This window comes from Pecten maximus, chromosome 1 (genome assembly GCF_902652985.1).
Source record: "Pecten maximus chromosome 1, xPecMax1.1, whole genome shotgun sequence".
Lineage (NCBI taxonomy): Eukaryota > Metazoa > Mollusca > Bivalvia > Pectinida > Pectinidae > Pecten > Pecten maximus.
Window position 1 is genome coordinate 37466155 of NC_047015.1, and position 19190 is coordinate 37485344.

General features: G+C 38.1%; 1 protein-coding gene across 1 annotated transcript in view; it reads right to left on the reverse strand.

Annotated features, from left to right (window-relative positions):
- Positions 1-19190, reverse strand: part of LOC117332589 — an 86968-nt gene that overhangs the window by 23208 nt on the left and 44570 nt on the right. The window contains 4 exon segments of the mRNA XM_033891564.1: positions 3443-3961; positions 5392-7479; positions 9098-9241; positions 9854-9954. Of these exon segments, the coding sequence (XP_033747455.1) occupies positions 3443-3961; positions 5392-7479; positions 9098-9241; positions 9854-9954 (2852 nt within the window).

Here is a 19190-nt window from a genome sequence, read left to right on the forward strand (position 1 = left end):
TCTGTTTTATATAGCCTTCACACCTCTGTATTATATAGCCTTCACACCTCTGTATTATATAGTCTTCACATCCCTGTATTATATAGCCTTCACATCCCTGTATTATATAGCCTTCACATATCTGTATTATATAGCCTTCACATCTGTATTATATAGCCTTCACATCCCTGTATTATATAGCCTTCACATCCCTGTATTATATAGCCTTGACACCTCTGTATTATATAGCCTTGACACCTCTGTATTATATAGCCTTCACATCCCTGTATTATATAGCCTTCACATATCTGTATTATATAGCCTTCACATCTGTATTATATAGCCTTCACATCCCTGTATTATATAGCCTTCACATCCCTGTATTATATAGCCTTCACATCCCTGTATTATATAGTCTTCACATCTCTGTATTATATAGCCTTCACACCCCTGTATTATATAGCCTTCACATCTCTGTATTATATAGCCTTCACGTCTCTGTTTTATATAGCCTTCACACCTCTGTTTTATATAGTCTTCACATCCCTGTATTATATAGCCTTCACATCCCTGTATTATATAGCCTTCACATCCCTGTATTATATAGTCTTCACATCCCTGTATTATATAGCCTTCACATCCCTGTATTATATAGCCTTCACACCTCTGTTTTATATAGTCTTCACATCCCTGTATTATATAGCCTTCACATCCCTGTATTATATAGCCTTCACATATCTGTATTATATAGCCTTCACATCTGTATTATATAGCCTGGACACCTCTGTATTATATAGCCTTGACACCTCTGTATTATATAGCCTTGACACCTCTGTATTATATAGCCTTGACACCTCTGTATTATATAGCCTTCACATCTCTGTATTATATAGCCTTCACATATCTGTATTATATAGCCTTCACATCTCTGTATTATATAGCCTTCACATCTCTGTATTATATAGCCTTCACATCTCTGTATTATATAGCCTTCACATATCTGTATTATATAGCCTTGACACCTCTGTATTATATAGCCTTCACATCTCTGTATTATATAGCCTTCACATATCTGTATTATATAGCCTTCACACCCCTGTATTATATAGCCTTCACATATCTGTATTATATAGCCTTCACATATCTGTATTATATAGCCTTCACATATATGTATTATATAGCCTTCACATCCCTGTATTATATAGCCTTCACATCCCTGTATTATATAGCCTTCACATCCCTGTATTATATAGTCTTCACATCCCTGTATTATATAGCCTTGACACCTCTGTATTATATAGCCTTCACATCCCTGTATTATATAGTCTTCACATCCCTGTATTATATAGCCTTCACATCCCTGTATTATATAGCCTTCACATCCCTGTATTATATAGTCTTCACATCCCTGTATTATATAGCCTTCACATCCCTGTATTATATAGCCTTCACATCCCTGTATTATATAGTCTTCACATCCCTGTATTATATAGTCTTCACATCCCTGTATTATATAGCCTTCACATCCCTGTATTATATAGCCTTGACACCTCTGTATTATATAGCCTTCACATCCCTGTATTATATAGTCTTCACATCCCTGTATTATATAGCCTTCACATCCCTGTATTATATAGCCTTCACATCTGTATTATATAGCCTTGACACCTCTGTATTATATAGCCTTGACACCTCTGTATTATATAGCCTTGACACCTCTGTATTATATAGCATTGACACCTCTGTTTTATATAGTCTTCACATCCCTGTATTATATAGCCTTCACATCCCTGTATTATATAGCCTTCACATCCCTGTATTATATAGTCTTCACATCCCTGTATTATATAGCCTTCACATCCCTGTATTATATAGCCTTCACACCTCTGTTTTATATAGTCTTCACATCCCTGTATTATATAGCCTTCACATCCCTGTATTATATAGCCTTCACATATCTGTATTATATAGCCTTCACATCTGTATTATATAGCCTGGACACCTCTGTATTATATAGCCTTGACACCTCTGTATTATATAGCCTTGACACCTCTGTATTATATAGCCTTGACACCTCTGTATTATATAGCCTTGACACCTCTGTATTATATAGCCTTCACATCTCTGTATTATATAGTCTTCACATCTCTGTATTATATAGCCTTCACATCTCTGTATTATATAGCCTTCACACCTCTGTTTTATATAGCCTTGACACCTCTGTATTATATAGCCTTGACACCTCTGTATTATATAGCCTTCACATATCTGTATTATATAGCCTTCACATCTCTGTATTATATAGCCTTCACATCTCTGTATTATATAGCCTTCACATATCTGTATTATATAGCCTTGACACCTCTGTATTATATAGCCTTCACATCTCTGTATTATATAGCCTTCACATATCTGTATTATATAGCCTTCACACCCCTGTATTATATAGCCTTCACATATCTGTATTATATAGCCTTCACATATCTGTATTATATAGCCTTCACATATATGTATTATATAGCCTTCACATCCCTGTATTATATAGCCTTCACATCCCTGTATTATATAGCCTTCACATCTGTATTATATAGCCTTGACACCTCTGTATTATATAGCCTGGACACCTCTGTATTATATAGCCTTGACACCTCTGTATTATATAGCCTTGACACCTCTGTATTATATAGCATTGACACCTCTGTATTATATAGCCTTCACATCCCTGTATTATATAGCCTTGACACCTCTGTATTATATAGCCTTGACACCTCTGTATTATATAGCCTTGACACCTCTGTATTATATAGCCTTCACATCTCTGTATTATATAGCCTTCACATATCTGTATTATATAGCCTTGACACCTCTGTATAATATAGCCTTGACACCTCTGTATTATATAGCCTTCACATCCCTGTATCATATAGCCTTCACATCCCTGTATTATATAGCCTTCACATCTGTATTATATAGCCTTCACATCCCTGTATTATATAGCCTTGACACCTCTGTATTATATAGCCTTCACACCTCTGTATTATATAGCCTTGACACCTCTGTATTATATAGCCTTCACATATCTGTATTATATAGCCTTCACATCTGTATTATATAGCCTTCACATATCTGTATTATATAGCCTTCACATCTGTATTATATAGCCTGGACACCTCTGTATTATATAGCCTTGACACCTCTGTATTATATAGCCTTGACACCTCTGTATTATATAGCCTCCACATCTCTGTATTATATAGCCTTCACACCTCTGTATTATATAGCCTTCACATCTCTGTATTATATAGCCTTCACATCTCTGTATTATATAGCCTTCACATCTCTGTATTATATAGCCTTCACATCTCTGTATTATATAGCCTTCACATCTCTGTATTATATAGCTTTCACACCTCTGTATTATATAGATAGATAAAATCCATGTTAAGATAAGAAAAAAACATACCCGCTTTCGGACATCGGTAAGCACTACTCTAGGTTGAAAGTCTGGACGTGTCGCAGCCTGTGTCCAATGGGACAGTTGATAATCTGATAGTGACTGGGCATTGTTTGGACGACAGTGACGTGATTCGGCACACTCTGAGGGTGTTGGGGTAACCCAGCTCCTGTCTGATAGCCGGTCAAAGTTCTCATCTTGCCAAAGATATTCCGAGGATGTTGTACTGGTAATACTAATGTTTTCGGGGTCCATATCATCTGCAACATCTGTTTTCTTTGTTTTTTTACGGCGACGTCTCCTCCGATAACCCATCATGTCTTTGTTAGGCTTGGCTTTGGGTTTCATCTTGGGTTTTGATTTGAATACACTAGGGCTTTCCTGACTTGAAACATCAGCCAGATAGGACTTTTGGCTGTCGCCGGTCTCTATAGTTTTCTGGGAGCTGCTTTCACTGGAAATGGTTAAAGGTGATATCGCAGTTCCAATTTTTGGTATATATGGTTTCTTTTTCTCTTCGGGTGATTCCTAAAATATAGCAATTTTTTATAATGAAAATTCTACATACCACAAAGGCAAAGTGGTTAAACAAGATATACATTAAACATCTCAAGAACTATGCAAATTTGATGATTTTAATACATTTTAGGATAAGGGAATGAGAAGTGTATTTGGTAATAAAAGAAAAGGCCCTTAGGCCTTAACGGTCAACTGAATTCTTATTTAGTTAAGTAAATCTGACCCATTTTGGCCCTGTCCATCAGTCCCTAGGGGTTAGACCAGGGCCAATAAGTGCATACCATACTGATAATTCCAGCCAAGTTCCAATTATTTCTAATATAATTACAGTCCAACATATGATGCTCAAAAATATTTTCCCCCTAAATAAACTACAGTTATATAAGTTTATCCCTCCCCAGGGACAATTATGAGATCCAAAAGTAATAAAATTCACAATTTTAGCAAAACACCTTAATACTATCCAGCTATGATCAGCATTTGATTCCACCATTATCTGGGTATTGATTAGATGATTTTTGAAATCAGTCAATTTCACCCTTTTTATCCTGCCCCTCAGGCGCCTGGGGTAGGGACTATATAATTTTTTAATTGAACTTTGGCCATGGAAAGCTTCTGCAAAATTTGTATGAGATAGGGTCAGGTTTTATGAGAAGTTGACAATGTAAATTGTTTATGGATGCCTGATGACTGAAAAATGGTGATTAGATTAGATTAGGTCACCGGAGACGAAGTCTCATATGTGACCTAACAAGAGCTGATGTAGAACAGTCTCGCAAATGTTTGTCAATAAATAATAAAAATACATTAAAACAAAATAAGGCATATCTATAAATTGGTATTGTTTTGCATATTGGATAAATAAGATTTATATTGTGTACTTGACACAATTAATATGTGTTACTCAACCTCGTACAATTCTTCTTTTTTTTCTCTCTCTCAAAAATCCCTTAGTTTGACTCTGGGAGTGAATAGTCCAACCCCACAGGGATCATTTATGTCAAATATCAATACCCTAGTACAATTATAAAGTGCTGTGTTAATGCATATGCTTTTGAACACTTGCACCAAACACTTGAAGTTTTTGTCCGCATAAAAAGTTTTTGTCCGCATAAAAAGTCTAAGTACAAAATAGGTCATAAAGCAAGTTTTTTTCCCCAAAAAATCTTTTAGTGCAACTCAGAGAGGGGATATCATAACCCTGAAAGGACCCCAACACCAAATATCGATATGCATATGCCTTTCAACAGCTGCACCAAAATGTTAATATTAGAAAATCATCACTGATGCCAAAGCCAACATGACAGCATTAGCTCTCCCTCTTCTTTGAAAAGACGAACTAAAAATTTCCCCCATTTTTAATCTAATATTTAGCATTTACAGTAACAATGAGCATATTTTAACACTAAATAAAATTTTAAAGAAGCATATAGAAGTACCTTGTCAACTGCAGCCTTTTGTTCTCGCGGCTCTTTGTAGTGTTTCATTAGCTGGGTCTGGGACTCAATGAAAGCCTTTAGCTGCTTTGGTGTGAGATGATGAAATTCACTGAAGGATTTGATTGGAGAAGAATTCAAGGGCTTACTCAGAGATGCATGGCTGGACTCCAACGAGCCCTCACAGGAGATGGTGCCCAGATCTGAATCATCCAGATCAGTACGCTGGATCGGCGAAATCTTGTTGTCAAGCCCTTCACCTAACGAGTGATTACCTATGTCTTTACTAGGTGTAGATTTAACAGTTATCTGTGGGGATTTTGCCTCCCCTACTATGCCACTGATATCAGACTTACTGTCAGACACATTTGAACTTCCACTTGGAATGTTCGATTTTACAAGGTCAGCATCCATATTTTCACTTTCCTCAGATGGGCTGGCACTAAGACCAGGAATCTTGCTTCTGTCGGAGCAAAACTCTCCTTCAGATTTCACACGAGAGAAAAAAGAATCATCAACCACAAATTCTCCTCCTGATTTTGTTTCAGGAAGTGAGGGATTGTCATCTTTCACATTTGACTGTTTTTGTTCTTTGGACATCATTGCACTAGAAGTGCCTTGATCTTTGGATTTGTCTTTCACTTCACTTTTAACATTTGGAAAAAAGATTATTTCATCTTCTGTTTTGTCCCTCAATGATGAAAAAAACACTAATTGTTCATTTGGATCAGTTCTTGTTTGTTCGGATACTGTGTTTTGAGATTCATCATGGGTAGAATTTTGTTCAACTGAATTTGATTCCGATCCATTTTTCTCAGAGGTCTTTACCATCTCATTGGAGGTAAACCCTGGGGAAGTTGGAGTTTCTGTTGGTGTTTTTGCGGTTTCAAGAATCATTTTCAAATTTGATACATCAAAATTTGCAAGATGAGTTTGAACATCTGGTATTCTTTCAAACTTGTCAAGAATTTGTGATGCTTCAGCAGTGCTTAATGTCCCAACAGGAGTCGGTACACTTGAATTATCTGTAACTGAGTTTGTAGTCTGTAAAATGGTTTTCAAATTATCTATATCCATATTGATGTTTGACACCAAAGGATTTTCTGCAGAACTAAACTCAGAAACTTTTGAATCTTCAATTTGTTTTTTTCTAGCTTTGTATGCTGCTAGAGAAATCTGAGTTTTCACCTTTTTCTTCTGAACAGAGGAATTATCACTATGTGAGTTATCTCCCCCTGTTTGACCTTCCTCACTCAGTTGAGAGTCGGAAGAGATAGTTCGAGTCTGTGCCCTATTAAGTCTGGGATCATTACTAGCACTGCCTTGTGACAGTCTGCGGCCTACAGTAGAATAGGTTTCATAGTTTCCATCACCAGTCCCACTCGACACTTGTTCTGTTTGACTACTGTACATTTTGCGATAATCAACATCCAGCGAGGAAAAAGACATGTCAGTTTCAGCCGAGTTATCAAACCAATCCTGTGAGCTGTCGGTTAAAAGGCTGGACTGATTTGCAATTAAATTGTATTCAGCTACCTGGAGGATTCTACCATCGAAATCCTGACTAACCCCTCGATTTGGTCTCAAGTCCACATCTTGTGCACTGAGTTCCTCCAACTCTTGTGCACTATTCCTCCTTATGCGAGGATCTTTTCTGGTCTGATAAACATCCACATTGTTTAATCCAAGATGAGAAGACATTTGTTGATCTTGTCCCATCCTGTAGTTTGCAGGCAGGGTTGTCTCATTTGAAAAAGACCTCTGATGTATTCGCGCTGGTGTCTGGCCAGGCTGACCTTCCCCCTCTGTCACAATTTTCGCTGGCCATGATGGCTGTCTGGTCAATGTCACAGTGGCTGGCGACAGGTTGATGTCCGGCTGTAGAAGTAGACGCGGTCTATTGGACCGGACATTGTCAGCAGATCTACTGAGACTTCGGCTGTATCCAGACGATTTCTCCGACGTGTAGCCTTTGGCTTTCGGTTCTGTGACACTGGAGGACTTCCAGTTGTAAGTCACAATGGCGTGTGGAATACAATGACGGGGCCTCTCCACGATCTCACAGTCCTCATTATACTCGTATAAGAAAATCTACAATGGAGATATTCATCATAATTTTGGCAAATCTTGAAAAAAAATATCTTGGAAGAAGAGTCTGCATCAATAAAGAGAATCTAGATTTCATCAGTTCTTTTTTGTTTTTTTTTTAATTATTTTTCTTATTGAAATAGAAATTATTCTGACCAAATGAACATTCACTCTTCACTTTTGATCTTCAGTCTAAATGTACATTGTAAACTTTACATTCTTGTGGTAGGCAGCTTGAGCAAATGATGACATTTCTCTTATCAAATATGGCATTATGAACTAAGTCAGATGATTGTAAAAAGAGAAGTCTAGAATTATTTAAAACACATTCCCAGGAAATGAATGCAGTTTCAGTTTTGATGGCGTGAAAACCTACCTGTTTTGACTATGTGAGTACCTAACTGTTTTGATTGTGTGAATACCTACATGTTTTGAATGTGTGAGTACCTACCTGTTTTGACTGTGTGAGTACCTACATGTTTTGATTGTGTGAGTACCTACCTGTTTTGACTGTGTGAGTACCTACATGTTTTGATTGTGTGAGTACCTACCTGTTTTGACTATGTGAGTACCTACCTGTTTTGACTATGCGAGTACCTACATGTTTTGATTGTGTGAGTACCTACCTGTTTTGATTGTGTGAGTACCTACATGTTTTGATTGACCGAGTACCTACATGTTTTGATTGTGTGAGTACCTACCTGTTTTGATTGTGTGAATACCTACCTGTTTTGACTATGTGAGTACCTACCTGTTTTGATTGTGCGAGTACCTACATGTTTTGATTGTGCGAGTACCTACCTGTTTTGATTATGTGAGTACCTACCTGTTTTGATTGTGCGAGTACCTACATGTTTTGATTGTGTGAGTACCTACAAGTTTTGATTGTGTGAGTACCTACCTGTTTTGATTGTGTGAGTACCTACATGTTTTGATTGAGTGAGTACCTACATGTTTTGATTGAGTGAGTACCTACCTGTTTTGATTGAGTGAGTACCTACCTGTTTTGATTGTGTGAGTACCTACATGTTTTGATTGTGTGAGTACCTACATGTTTTGATTGTGTGAGTACCTACCTGTTTTGATTGTGTGAGTACCTACATGTTTTGATTGTGTGAGTACCTACATGTTTTGATTGTGTGAGTACCTACCTGTTTTGATTGTGTGAGTACCTAACTGTTTTGATTGTGTGAGTACCTACATGTTTTGATTGTGTGAGTACCTACCTGTTTTGATTGTGTGAGTACCTACATGTTTTGATTGAGTGAGTACCTACATGTTTTGATTGAGTGAGTACCTACCTGTTTTGATTGTGTGAGTACCTACCTGTTTTAATTGAGCGAGTACCTACATGTTTCATTGAGTGAGTACCTACGTGTTTTGATTAGTTGAGTACCTACATGTTATGATTATGTAAGTACCTACCTGTTTTAATTGAGCGAGTACCTACATGTTTCATTGAGTGAGTACCTACATGTTTTGATTGTGTGAGTACCTACCTGTTTTGATTGTGTGAGTACCTACTTGTTTTGATTGTGTGAGTACCTACCTGTTTCATTGAGCGAGTACCTACATGTTTCATTGAGCGAGTACCTACATGTTTCATTGAGTGAGTACCTACCTGTGACCGTGCTGCCTGGATCGTGACTGAGTCACTAACTTTAGGTTTAGTATTACTGATATGACAGTCGTAGTTGGGTGTGGGCTCCATACTTTCTGATGCATTTCCTTGTGTGCTCAGAACCTTACACTTGCCAAGGATTACCTGGATACAAAAACAGTTATTCAACGAGAATTATAAAACACCTCAAAAGTCAATGTTAATACTGTTCTAATACAACAAGCATCATTAACATAAAAGTTAGACCACAGTCAAGGTTGTTGTCTTCAATGATTTAATGGGGTTTGCAGTTTACCAAAAGGTTTGAATCAAAAGGAAAAAATTTCCAAAGTAATTATGAAACAGATAATACTTTTCAAAAACAACTTTATTCCTTTTTATTTTTTTCAATTTCAACTAATCTGTTTTTCACAAACTATCCTCGAAAAAAAACCCCAAAAAACCTAGAAAGTGTCTGTAGGACATGATTGCCCTCCTTGCAAATTGACACCCTGAAACACAGTTTGGTGAGGATCGCATCTGTAGTTCCTGAGATTTAAAAGTTAGTAACATTACATCAGGACGGGATGGAACGCAATGTGATGTGATGCAAAGGTACGGGACAGACATTGATAACACTATATGCCCCCTCATTTCATAAGGGTATAAAAAAAATAATACCTTCGGAAAATGTGTACATCAAGTGCATCAAGTACATCCATTTGTAAATTTGATGACAATAACATTACATGTATAAGATGCACACTTATTACCTACCTTGAAGATAACTATGTTACACCCGTCCAGACCCCAAATCTCCGCAAGCCGTAGCTGTACGTCTGCATGTCGACACACATGCACACCCATCTTACTGTCTCCTACAAACATCAAACATATATAAACATTACAAAATTGTCTACAGAATCTATAAATAGTTTTAGTATTTATCAAGTGTGTATCCATTATCTTGTAAAACTTTAATTTTTTTATTTTATGAGATGAGTCTTGTTTTTATTTTTGCAAGCTTTGGTGAATTAAAATCAAAACTTTGAGATGAGTTTCATTAAAATTTCATATGAAATGAAAACAAATTCAATATCCTTTATCACATAACTCAGAAAGCTTACATTATGACAGGTTTTAAAGTCAAAATGTGGAGAACTTAATCAAACAGAAACAGTGATTTTGTTGCACCATTCACAACTCATGACGTCACATCATTGTGTATATATATTATGACATCACATCATTGTGTATATTATGACGTCACATCATTGTGTATATTATGACGTCACATCATTGTCTATATTATGACGTCACATCATTGTCTATATTATGACGTCACATCATTGTCTATATTATGATGTCACATCATTGTCTATATTATGACGTCACATCATTGTGTATATTATGATGTCACATCATTGTGTATATTATGACGTCACATCATTGTGTATATTATGACGTCACATCATTGTGTATATTATGACGTCACATCATTGTGTATATTATGACGTCACATCATTTTCTATATTATGATGTCACATCATTGTCTATATTATGACGTCAAAATCCATTTCAGATTGACAAAACCAATGAAAATACACTTGAGACATATAATATTCAAAAAATTATTTCACAGGATTCACTTCAAACAGGTTAATTACATGATAAAACTTGTTTTTCAATTGTTGTTAAACTAGTAACATTTATAATCATGTAAGTAAATACTTATACAGATCTCAATTCAATATTTGTGAAAAAAAGAATATATTGTACAAAGTGGGCATAATGACTAACAGAGCTGTTGACGTCAAAAGGAAACTGGTCAGGAAATGCAGTGACGATAAAGGGACGTGGGAAACACTTGTTGGACAGTTTAAGTAGAATAATTTCTGTACACTAATGCTTTCGCTAGCCATCTGTGAAACTGTGGCTTTCTCAGACACTGCATCAATATATACACAAACATGCATCTTAATATTACAGTCTAGTGACACTGACAGGATCACGGAAACAAACTTAATATTACAGTCTAGTAACACTGGCAGGATCATGGAAACAAACTCAATATTACAGTCTAGTAACACTGGCAGGATCATGGAAACAAACTCAATATTACAGTCTAGTAACACTGGCAGGATCATGGAAACAAACTCAATATTACAGTCTAGTAACACTGGCAGGATCATGGAAACAAACTCAATATTACAGTCTAGTAACACTGGCAGGATCATGGAAACAAACTCAATATTACAGTCTAGTAACACTGGCAGGATCATGGAAACAAACTTAATATTACAGTCTAGTAACACTGGCAGGATCATGGAAACAAACTCAATATTACAGTCTAGTGACACTGACAGGATCACGGAAACAAACTTAATATTACAGTCTAGTAACACTGACAGGATCATGGAAACAAACTTAATATTAGTCTAGTAACACTGACAGGATCATGGAAACAAACTTAATATTACAGTCTAGTAATACTGACAGGATCATGGAAACAAACTTAATACTACAGTCTAGTAATATAACACTGTCAGGATCACGGAAACAAACTTAATACTACAGTCTAGTAATATAACACTGTCAGGATCACGGAAACAAACTTAATATTACAGTCTAGTAACACTGACAGGATCATGGAAACAAACTTAATATTACAGTCTAGTAACACTGACAGGATCATGGAAACAAACTTAAGAGGCCCACATATATACCAGCCTTAACAGCTATCAGACATGGCCGTATAGTCATAAATAATATTACCATCATTTTTATACCAGCAAATCCATTTAAAAATGCTTTTCAAAACCTTTATACATTGAAAACAAAATAGAGTGGAATTTCAGGATTGGTTGAAAATATGTGTTCTACATCAAAGTAAACAGTGAATTTTAAATGGTCAGAAGTAATTGGGGGTGTTTTCCCTCAGTAGTGGCCACAGAAAGCACTGTTTTGGGAGATGATAATAAATAAGACATTCATGTTAACAATAAACAGTATGAAATAAGGCTTACAAATTTATTTCGACTTTAGAGGCAGTCAAATTTGTGCGCAAATTTCACACAATGGCCTAGCATCACCAGGAACATAGCCGCTGATTCAGAGTTTGTTGTTTGAATTATTTATTTATTTAGTTTTAGATGTAGATATAGATCAAAACTCATGACACAATTAATTTTGTTGTTGTTCCTTTTCCTTTCAAATACAGTCAAACTTCGATGTTTCGAAGTTCAAGGGACTAACAGAAAAACTTCGAAACAGCGGGACTTCAAATTATTCATGGTTGACAATAGATCAATGTTTTCTTGATAATGACCATATCTGTTAACGTTATATGTCCTTGATGTCTTCGTGTTGATCGTCGCCTGTCAGGCTCACATCGAAATGTTTAGTTAATTTACCCCAAACCCAACAAAATAAAAATACTTTTCATCAATTATACCTTAGCATTTTTTAATTAAACAAACTATGTATATGTTACAAAGCACTTATATCCCGGCTTATAGATAAAAAAAAAGTACAATGCACACTTAAGATAACATTTATCTGTTAAAGGCACATGTGTTTACGTAATGTGCATATAAAATACTGAATGCCGATCAGTTTGAGAATGCATGCTTGAATGACAAATAAGTGACACTTTGAATATGAGTGAAGACATCGCTAATTGTTTGTGTTTAAAATTGATCCACTTTTGTTTACTGTTCCGTATAATTTACTCACCAACCACCGATTTCAATGGCGGCAGAGATCATCAAAGACGACAACCGGTATGGTTTACCGGAGTGATTAAATGCCATGGCTTCTAAAAATACCATTTCTCTATCAATTTAGTCTGATTATTAATTAACCCCATGATCGAGAGTGACAATGCATGCTATCGTAATCCCTATTGTCAGTCAGGGCATTTTTGGGAAGGGTGTGAACTCTTGCCCCGGGAGTCACGACAAACACCTGGCCAGTGGTCAGTACAGGTAAACTTTTTGTTCGAATCATGAGATGTCAATTACCTACAATATCATAGCTAATCGGCCATGAAAAAAGTTTGATACATCGAAAACCTCGATTTATAAAAATTTGAATCATACATAGGTTCGTTAGTAGCGTTATATAGTGAGGAAATTTGGGACCAAGCAAAAAGTTTGATACAGCGAGGAATTTGAATCAACAAAGTTCGAATCATCGAGGTTTGACTGTATACAACTTCAAATTCCCAGAGTCTGGTGATTGTTTATTTTTGTCTCAAATTAGATAATTTCAAAATACATGTATAGATGACAATAATGTAACTCTGCTGGTCTAAGTGTGAACTACAATCCCGAGTAACCCTGCTGGTCTAAGTGTGAACTATAAACATGAGCAACCCTGCTGGTCTAAGTGTGAACTATAAACATGAGTAACCCTGCTGGTCTAAGTGTGAACTATAAACATGAGTAACCCTGCTGGTCTAAGTGTGAACTATAAACATGAGTAACCCTGCTGGTCTAAGTGTGAACTATAAACGTGAGTAACCCTGCTGGTCTAAGTGTGAACTATAAACATGAGTAACTCTGCCCGTCTAAGTGTGAGCTATAAACATGAGTAACCCTGCTGGTCTAAGTGTGAACTACAATCCCGAGTAACCCTGCTGGTCTAAGTGTGAACTATAAACATGAGTAATCCTGCTGGTCTCGGTGTGAACTATAAACGTGAGTAACCCTGCTGGTCTAAGTGTGAACTATAAACATGAGTAACACTGCTGGTCTAAGTGTGAACTATAAACGTGAGTAACCCTGCTGGTCTCGGTGTGAACTATAAACATGAGTAACACTGCTGGTCTAAGTGTGAACTATAAACGTGAGTAACCCTGCTGGTCTCGGTGTGAACTATAAACATGAGTAACACTGCTGGTCTAAGTGTGAACTATAAACATGAGTAACACTGCTGGTCTCGGCGTGAACTACAATCCCGAGTAACCCTGCTGGTCTAAGTGTGAACTACAATCCCGAGTAACCCTGCTGGTCTAAGTGTGAACTATAAACATGAGTAACACTGCTGGTCTCGGTGTGAACTATAAACATGAGTAACACTGCTGGTCTAAGTGTGAACTACAATCCCGAGTAACCCTGCTGGTCTAAGTGTGAACTATAAACATGAGTAACCCTGCTGGTCTAAGTGTGAACTACAATCCCGAGTAACCCTGCTGGTCTAAGTGTGAACTATAAACATGAGTAACCCTGCTGGTCTAAGTGTGAACTACAATCCCGAGTAACCCTGCTGGTCTAAGTGTGAACTATAAACATGAGTAACACTGCTGGTCTAAGTGTGAACTATAAACATGAGTAACCCTGCTGGTCTAAGTGTGAACTATAAACATGAGTAACCCTGCTGGTCTAAGTGTGAACTATAAACATAAGTAACCCTGCTGGTCTAAGTGTGAACTATCAACGTGAGTAACCCTGCTCGTCTAAGTGTGAATTATAAACATGAGTAACCCTGCTGGTCTAAGTGTGAACTATAAACATGAGTAACTCTGCCCGTCTAAGTGTGAGCTATAAACATGAGTAACCCTGCTGGTCTAAGTGTGAACTACAATCCCGAGTAACCCTGCTGGTCTAAGTGTGAACTATAAACATGAGTAACCCTGCTGGTCTAAGTGTGAACTATAAACATGAGTAACACTGCTGGTCTAAGTGTGAACTATAAACGTGAGTAACCCTGCTGGTCTCGGTGTGAACTATAAACATGAGTAACACTGCTGGTCTAAGTGTGAACTATAAACGTGAGTAACCCTGCTGGTCTCGGTGTGAACTATAAACATGAGTAACACTGCTGGTCTAAGTGTGAACTATAAACATGAGTAACACTGCTGGTCTCGGCGTGAACTACAATCCCGAGTAACCCTGCTGGTCTAAGTGTGAACTACAATCCCGAGTAACCCTGCTGGTCTAAGTGTGAACTATAAACATGAGTAACACTGCTGGTCTCGGTGTGAACTATAAACATGAGTAACACTGCTGGTCTAAGTGTGAACTACAATCCCGAGTAACCCTGCTGGTCTAAGTGTGAACTATAAACATGAGTAACCCTGCTGGTCTAAGTGTGAACTACAATCCCGAGTAACCCTGCTGGTCTAAGTGTGAACTATAAACATGAGTAACCCTGCTGGTCTAAGTGTGAACTACAATCCCGAGTAACCCTGCTGGTCTAAGTGTGAACTATAAACATGAGTAACACTGCTGGTCAAAGTGTGAACTATAAACATGAGTAACCCTGCTGGTCTAAGTGTGAACTATAAACATGAGTAACACTGCTGGTCTCGGTGTGAACTACAATCCCGAGTAACCCTGCTGGTCTAAGTGTGAACTATAAACATGAGTAACCCTGCTGGTCTAGGTGTGAACTATAAACATAAGTAACCCTGCTGGTCTAAGTGTGAACTATAAACGTGAGTAACCCTGCTCGTCTAAGTGTGAATTATAAACATGAGTAACCCTGCTGGTCTAAGTGTGAACTATAAACATGAGTAACCCTGCTGGTCTAAGTGTGAACTATAAACATGAGTAACCCTGCTGGTCTAAGTGTGAACTATAAACATGAGTAACCCTGCTGGTCTAAGTGTGAACTATAAACATGAGTAACCCTGCTGGTCTAAGTGTGAACTATAAACATGAGTAACCCTGCTGGTCTCGGTGTGAACTACAATCCCGAGTAACCCTGCTGGTCTAAGTGTGAACTATAAACATGAGTAACCCTGCTCGTCTCGGTGTGAACTACAATCCCGAGTAACCCTGCTGGTCTAAGTGTGAACTATAAACATGAGTAACCCTGCTGGTCTAAGTGTGAACTATAAACATGAGTAACCCTGCTGGTCTAAGTGTGAACTACAATCCCGAGTAACCCTGCTGGTCTAAGTGTGAACTACAAACATGAGTAACCCTGCTGGTCTAAGTGTGAACTATAAACATGAGTAACCCTGCCTGTCTAAGTGTGAAACTATAAACATGAGTAACACTGCTGTCTAAGTGTGAACTATAAAATCGGGAGTAACCCTGCTGGTCTAAGTGTGAACTAATAAACATGAGTAAAAGGCGGCTGGTCTAAGTCGTGAACTATAAACATGAAGTAACCCTGCCTGGTCTAAGTGTGAACTATAACAATTGCCGAGTAACCACCTGCCTGGTCTAAGTGTGGAACTATAAACATGGAGTAACCCTGCGGTCTAAGGTGTGAACTATAAACATGAGTAAACCCCCGATGTAAGTACCTGCTGGTCTAAGTGTGAACTACAAACATGAGTAACCCTGCTGGTCTAAGTGTGAACTATAAACATGAGTAACCCTGCCTGTCTAAGTGTGAACTATAAACATGAGTAACACTGCCTGTCTAAGTGTGAACTATAAACATGAGTAACCCTGCTGGTCTAAGTGTGAACTATAAACATGAGTAACCCTGCTGGTCTCGGTGTGAACTACAATCCCGAGTAACCCTGCTCGTCTAAGTGTGAACTATAAACGTGAGTAACCCTGCTGGTCTAAGTGTGAACTATAAACATGAGAACCCTGCTGGTCTAAGTGTGAACTATAAACATGAGTAACCCTGCTGGTCTCGGTGTGAACTATAAACATGAGTAACCCTGCCTGTCTAAGTGTTGAGCTATAAACATGAGTAACCCTGCTCGTCTAAGTGTGAACTATAAACATGAGTAACCCTGCTGGTCTCGGTGTGAACTATAAATCATGAGTAACCCTGCTGGTCTAAGTGTGAACTATAAACGTGAGTAGCTACGTCAAGTGTGAACTATAAACATGATTACCCTGCTGGTCTACGGTGTGACTATAAACATGAGTATACCCTGCTGGGTCTAAAGTGTGAACTATAAAACAGTGGAGTAACCCTGCTGGTCGTAAGTGTGAAATCTAAAATCCATGAGTAACCCTGCTGGTCTAGGTGTGAACTATAAACAATGAGTAACCCGGCCTGTCTAAGTGTTGAAGGCTATAAACATGAGTAACCCTGCTCGTCTAAGTGGTGAACTATAAAGTCATGAGTAACCCTGCTGGTCTCGGTGTGAACTATAAACATGAGTAACCTCCTGCTGGTCTAAGGTGTGAACGATAAACAGTGAGTAACACTGCTGGTCCTAAGTGTGAACTACAATCCCGAGTAACCCTGCTGGTCTAAGTGTGAACTATAACATGAGTAACCCTGCCTGTCTAAGTGTGAACTATAAACATGAGTAACCCTGCTGGTCTAAGTGTGAACTATAAACATGAGTACCCTGCTGGTCTAAGTGTGAACTATAAACATGATTAACCTGCTGGTCTCGTGTGAACTATAAACATGAGTAACCCTGCCTGTCTAAGTGTGAACTATAAACGTGAGTAACCCTGCTGGTCTAAGTGTGAACTATAAACATGAGTAACACTGCTGGTCTAAGTGTGAACTATAAACATGAGTAACACTGCTGGTCTAAGTGTGAACTACAATCCCGAGTAACCCTGCTGGTCTAAGTGTGAACTATAAACATGAGTAACCCTGCCTGTCTAAGTGTGAACTATAAACATGAGTAACCCTGCTGGTCTAAGTGTGAACTATAAACATGAGTAACACTGCTGGTCTAAGTGTGAACTACAATCCCGAGTAACCCTGCTGGTCTAAGTGTGAACTATAAACATGAGTAACCCTGCTGGTCTAAGTGTGAACTATAAACATGAGTAACCCTGCCTGTCTAAGTGTGAACTATAAACATGAGTAACCCTGCCTGTCTAAGTGTGAACTATAAACATGAGTAACCCTGCTGGTCTAAGTGTGAACTATAAACATGAGTAACACTGCTGGTCTCGGTGTGAACTACAATCCCGAGTAACCCTGCTGGTCTAAGTGTGAACTATAAACATGAGTAACCCTGCTGGTCTAAGTGTGAACTATAAACATGAGTAACCCTGCTGGTCTAAGTGTGAACTATCAACATGAGTAACCCTGCTGGTCTCGGTGTGAACTATAAACATGAGTAACCCTGCCTGTCTAAGTGTTGAGCTATAAACATGAGTAACCCTGCTCGTCTAAGTGTGAACTATAAACATGAGTAACCCTGCTGGTCTCGGTGTGAACTATAAACATGAGTAACCCTGCTGGTCTAAGTGTGAACTATAAACGTGAGTAACCCTGCTGGTCTAAGTGTGAACTACAATCCCGAGTAACCCTGCTGGTCTAAGTGTGAACTATAAACATGAGTAACCCTGCCTGTCTAAGTGTGAACTATAAACATGAGTAACCCTGCTGGTCTAAGTGTGAACTATAAACATGAGTAACCCTGCTGGTCTCGGTGTGAACTATAAACATGAGTAACCCTGCTGGTCTCGGTGTGAACTATAAACATGAGTAACACTGCTGGTCTAAGTGTGAACTACAATCCCGAGTAACCCTGTTGGTCTAAGTGTGAACTATAAACATGAGTAACCCTGCCTGTCTAAGTGTGAACTATAAACATGAGTAACCCTGCTGGTCTAAGTGTGAACTATAAACATGAGTAACCCTGCTGGTCTAAGTGTGAACTATAAACATAAGTAACCCTGCTGGTCTCGGTGTGAACTATAAACATGAGTAACCCTGCCTGTCTAAGTGTGAACTATAAACATGAGTAACCCTGCCTGTCTAAGTGTGAACTATAAACATGAGTAACACTGCTGGTCTAAGTGTGAACTATAAACGTGAGTAACCCTGCTCGTCTAAGTGTGAACTATAAACATGAGTAACACTGCTGGTCTAAGTGTGAACTATAAACGTGAGTAACTCTGCTGGTCTAAGTGTGAACTATAAACATGAGTAACCCTGCCTGTCTAAGTGTGAACTATAAACATGAGTAACACTGCTGGTCTCGGTGTGAACTACAATCCCGAGTAACCCTGCTGGTCTAAGTGTGAACTATAAACATGAGTAACCCTGCTGGTCTAAGTGTTGAGCTATAAACATGAGTAACCCTGCTGGTCTAAGTGTGAACTATAAACATGAGTAACCCTGCCTGTCTAAGTGTGAACTATAAACATGAGTAACACTGCTGGTCTCGGTGTGAACTACAATCCCGAGTAACCCTGCTGGTCTAAGTGTGAACTATAAACAT